The following is a 5,533-nucleotide window of genomic DNA, read 5'->3' as shown; positions in this document are numbered from 1 at the left end:
CACACACACACACACACACACACACACACACACACACACACACACACTTTACTTCAGATGGTGGAAATTAAACGGTTGAATTGTAGTAAATGTATATGTGTAAAGAGTATTAATATATTAAGTAAAGTACTTAAAGGTATAGTACTCTGTACTCGTATGTGGCAAAAAAGTTGAGACAACTATAATTGTGATGCGTGTGTGTGTGAGTGTGTGTGTGTGTGTGTGAGAAAGTGTGCGTGTGAGTGTGTGTGAGAAAGTGTGCGTGTGAGTGTGTGAGTGCGAGTGTGTGAGTGCGAGTGTGTGAGTCTGGCATTAATGAGATTTGATTAAAGACTTCAACTAAAACTAGCTCAATACAGTGATTTGTTTTTTCATTGTTCCAACATTCTGAATTTAGAATGAACTACAAAGTACTAAGTACACACAGTACACATACAGTACACACATAGCACACAAAGAAGACACACAGTACACATATTACAAGCAGAGTACACACACAGTACACAAACATCACACAGTACATACACTACATACAGTTCATACAGTACACAGAGTACACACATACTGGTACTTCTCTCTGTGACTCTCAGTCACGTCCCACTGCAGTGAAGCTGCCCTCCCACACGCCGACCAATCACAAGCCGCCACCTCACAGCTCCTCTCCTCCCCTCCCCCTCCTCCTCCTCCTCCTCCTCCTCCCCTGTCGTAGTCATGGCGACGCTTAGAGCCTGCCATGTGACGGCAGTGTGTACTCACCTCACACACACACACACACACACACACACACACACAGTGAATCACAGCGTCTTCTCTTTACGTTTGAAGGTTGAACTCTTAAAGGAACAGCCACTCATTTCTTCAGCCCCATCACCGGAGAACAACAGCTGCCCCCCAAATAACCCCAAATAATATGAGTCTTCTTCTTCTGCTTTAATGTGGGCAGCGTTTAAATAAAAGATTAGGGGGACTCTAACCGCCGAGCTTCTTCTTCTCTGTCATTGACGTGATGTGGCCATATGGAAGCTGTCAGGTGACCTGCTGTCAGCTGTTAGCTTCATAAGTAGACAGTCAGCATGACGCCGGCAGCCGGACGTGTGTTCTGGTATACATGACGTTGTGGGGACCCATTAACACACTGTCATTATGGGGACTAAGCTCCCATCTGGTCCCTCATGGGATAATTTAATAATTATAGTAATATAGTAATATAATATAATAATATAATTAAAAATATAGTAAATTATTAATTAATTAATTAAATATAATAAACATTTTTGAATCACAAAGATCTGACGAAACGTAATTAAAAACAATATTAAGCAGAAAACAAAATAAATAAACATAACGACATGTAAAATGTTGGCAACTTGAGGTATTTGTTATTTAATTTGTAACTATTATTATTTACACGTATGTATTAAAACAGCCTGAATTAAAACAAATTCACTATTTTCCAGGATATATGACACTGTCAGAGTGATAACCCACAAGGTCACAATTTTGTTTTGGGTTCAGACGGAACAATAATAATAATCTAATCTTTCTTGTAGTGTTTTATGAAACCTGATTACACACATTGTGGGGACTCCCGTCCGGTCCTCATGAACTTATCATTTCAGAAAGGGTTAGTGTTTTTATTAACGCTTTAACAGACAACTCTATTTGGAGGCGATCTGCCAAAACAAAAAGCTTCATATTCTAGTTAAAAGTTATATATTCTAAAGGATTTAGTTGTATTCTGTAATCATTGTGTTTGTATTATTAATAATGGGAACACCACCAGACCAATTTGAATCACTGGAACCAGCTCACGAGTGTGTTAAAAGATTTCATGTTCAAAACATGACAACAAACTGCACTGAAAAGTGTGTTTGTGTGCGTTACCTTTCCGGTGGATTTGACTCCCTTCCAGACGCAGAAGTAAACCATCACCCAGACGGCCATCAGACACAAAGCAAGCTCCCAGTTAAACTCTCCGGTATCACCCAGACCAGATGAAATGTTCAGCACCTTTCTCCTGCACAGAGAGAGAGAGAGAGAGGACCACGTTTACATCGACATGATCATTTTATCAGGTTAATGAAAACCGTTATTGTGAATATAACAAATACAAACATGACCTTCATTTCTTTCTGTTGAGTTTTTGTGTGTTTCTTTGTGTTCAAGACAAGTTAATGCACAATTAATGACAATAACAGCAGAACCAATCAACAGAACCAACATCAGGGACATTGTAATAATATTATTATCATTCAATTGTTATTTCAGTTTGGTCCAGAGGCTAGAACCACTGTATGTAAACGTCCAAATATAAAAGGAATCAGAAAGTTCAATAATTAATTTACAGTCTTTAACAATCACTTGACCTGACTGCTGATCGGACTCCACATAATGAACATTTTCACCTCAATAACTGCTCGTTGTGTTAACAAGCTGCCATGACAACACAATCCTCACTGCTGCTCAGAGAAATGACTACTGACTGAGATCAATGTCACTCAAAGCAAACACTCCCCCAAATACACAGTAGAAATGAAGCTGTGTTTGACAATTAATATGATGTAAAAGAGGAGAAATGAGCTGCTGAGCACTAGTGGGCTTCAGAGAGGAACAGAAGGCAGCTGGTCAGATCAGTCAGGTGTCAAATAATGACAAAGAAAGAAACAGGAACCCAGACAAGACGTTCCTCTGTACCTGACTAAGAACCAAATCACATATAAACATTACACATTTTCTGACCAAGAATTAAAGGATCAGTCTGGCAAACAAATCTCAGGTTCAGGCTCAGAATCTGTGAGAGCTGAGGATGACCCATCTGACCCACCGTCCCTGTCCAAAGGTGTTCCTATGGGGTCCATTCTAGGCCCAACTTATTAAAACAATTCTACATAAACAACGTTGCAGGCGGCTCTCACATCCATTTGTATGCCGACGACACCATCTTGTTCATATCTAGCTCCTCCCTGAACTCTGCCCTGACTTCCCTGCAGTTCAGCTTCAACAGTATCCAACATTCTCTAACCGTCACCTTCACTTAAACATGACCAAAACTAAATGTATGGTTTTTAACAGACACTTAACACAAACTGCCTGCCCTCTCAAATCTCCTCTCTGGATGGATCAGAACTCCAGGTTGTGGAATCCTTTAAGCATTTGGGTATCTGGCTGGACAGTTTGCTCTCCTTTAACACACACATAAACTCACTTCTTTTTAAAGTTGAGCATAATGTCAGTCGCCATCTTGTTTTTTTCCAACCAGACTAAGCAGAAGTGAACGATGAATAAAACATTCTCAGGAACCAAAATGTTACAATTAACTTTGATGAAGAGAAAAGACTTTGAAAGGGTTAAAGTTTCTCTGGTAGAGACCTGTCAATCACTGTGTAGCCCCGCCCTAAAGCATCCCCTGCTTTATGGTCTGTGTGACTCTAAATGGACCATAATGTACTAAATGAACATCATGCTGTATTGAAGAAGACTTGAAACTAGAGATTGAGACCATAAACTCATGTTTACAATGTTTACTGAGGTAATAAATCAAGAGAGAAGTAGAGTCATTTTCTCATAGACTTCTATACAACCAGAGGAGTCGCCCCCTGGTGGTCAGTAGAGAGAATGCAGCCTCCAGAGTTATTCTTGACCTACAAGTCAGAAACTTATTTGAAGACTAAACATAAATGTTCGTGTCATTTCAGAACCTGCTGAGTCATCGGACATGCAGTCATTAAATACATTTCTTATCAAAATGTTAATTACTTTATGTATTTCCAGTGCTCTGGATGTGGTGACTACATTTTATCTACAGTTTATCTGTCATACAGATTTCAAACAAAGGGGACTTTTATTTTTCCTTCTACTTCCTTTCCTGATGTAAATCCTATATTATGACTTATTTTCAGAGGTAGAGAATCACAGATAGTGTAACCGTATTAGTTCCAGCAGAATACATAATCAATCTCTGCCAACATGTCTCCTCACATTAAATGCATGCACAAAATAAGAAGAGAGACGTTCTTGGCAATGTGTTTTGAGGCAAAATGCATCAAATCTGCACCTGAAAAAACACAAAAAGCTGCAGTAAGTCTGGCCTCCGTCTTCCATTCGTGGTTCCAGCAAATAACCAGACTGTAAAAAAACTCACAGCAACAAGTATCCTGTGACCTTACAGCAAAGATTCCACCAGAAATTTGAAAAATCAACCAAACCTGAACCCATAAAAAGCGATTCCAACAAAGCCATTACAACCCGAATGTCCCAAAATGATCTGCACTCATCAAACCAACATCATCTGTCTGATCTCCATCACAACCCAAAGAAAAACTACCCATAATCCCTTAACACAACCCAGATGACCCACCAACCAGAACCCGACCAGAGCAGAACTCACTCCCAGAACTCGATGATGGGCGACTGGGCGTTGGCCAGCTCGGCGCAAGTCATATTGCCGCTGACGGTCAAGTTGCCGATGCTGCCGTTGTTGCAGTCCTGGTGACGGAAGATCTCGATGCAGCTGGGCGTGTTCCATTCGTTGTCGCAGGTGGACCAGGGGAGGGTGGAGTTAAAGGACTTGATCAGGTAGTAGAAGCCCCAGGCCAGCACCATGATGTAGTAAGTGTTGCAGAAAAACACAATCACCATGGAGGAGTAACCCAGACCTGAGGAAGAGGAGGAGGAAGAAGAGTACAGCATGAGAACAGGACAAGATTTATTTATGGAAAGATTTTCAACTGAGATGAAAATAAGATGAAATTTACATGAAGAACAAGAGGAGAGACAATTATAATAATGATGATAACACTACTAACAGTAAATATAATAACGTTTCATGATAATAGAAGTTCAAAACAAGCATAGAGGAAGATTCACATTTATATAAATAAATTACATGTCGTTTTCTGCCAGTAGTAAAAAACATTGTTTTATTTTATACTTTATTTTGATTCTTTTATCACATTTTTCATGTGACCAAGTAACCTCTGAACTTGGCTCATATTTCCTAAATTGTGAATTTTCCCACATGTGACAAAGTAACATGTATTTTTTGATGTACTTTGATAGGTGAACTACATCAGAGACAGTGAACAGTAACCAGGAGCTGATCCAGTATCTGTGACCAGGGTCAAACCTGTAAATGTGCAATTATTCGTTTATGAGCAGCAGTGACATCCAATCAGAGCTCAGCACACGTCTGCATGAGGTGATTTGTTTCTGCTGAATGGCAATAAAGTTTTGTCCTTAAAGACAGAGACCATGAGGACGCTGAGTCAGATAAATCTGAGGACTTTTAAGATAATTTTCATGAACATGTCCGTCTGCATGACACCTACAACTATAACACAACTAAATCTCCTCTTTCAGTGGACAAACTACAGTTAATGACATCATGTGTCTGATTTAATCCCTTTAATTTATCATACAGTACATATATCTATAGTTTACACATATATCTATAGTTTATACATATATCTATAGTTTACACATATATCTATAGTTTATACATATATCTATAGTTTACACATATATCTATAGTTTA

At 39.3% G+C, this 5,533-nt stretch overlaps 1 protein-coding gene across 1 annotated transcript in view; it reads right to left on the bottom strand.

Moving 5' to 3' along the window:
* Window positions 1-5,403, bottom strand: part of slc6a8 (solute carrier family 6 member 8) — a gene marked incomplete at its 3' end in the record, with an annotated part of 12,036 nt that extends 6,633 nt beyond the window's left edge. Inside the window, exons 1-2 of the mRNA XM_031839093.1 lie at window positions 4,388-5,403; window positions 1,885-2,017 (exon numbers count right to left, since the gene is read on the bottom strand). Coding sequence (XP_031694953.1) covers window positions 1,885-2,017; window positions 4,388-4,689 — 435 coding nt within the window. The remainder of the gene's footprint in view (window positions 1-1,884; window positions 2,018-4,387) is intronic.
* Window positions 5,404-5,533: the final 130 nt, after the last annotated feature.

The sequence above is a fragment of the Anarrhichthys ocellatus genome, unplaced genomic scaffold (genome assembly GCF_004355925.1).
Source record: "Anarrhichthys ocellatus isolate YVR2014 unplaced genomic scaffold, GSC_Weel_1.0 scaffold1266, whole genome shotgun sequence".
Taxonomy (NCBI): domain Eukaryota; kingdom Metazoa; phylum Chordata; class Actinopteri; order Perciformes; family Anarhichadidae; genus Anarrhichthys; species Anarrhichthys ocellatus.
This window is presented reverse-complemented; position numbering and strand designations above follow the sequence as displayed.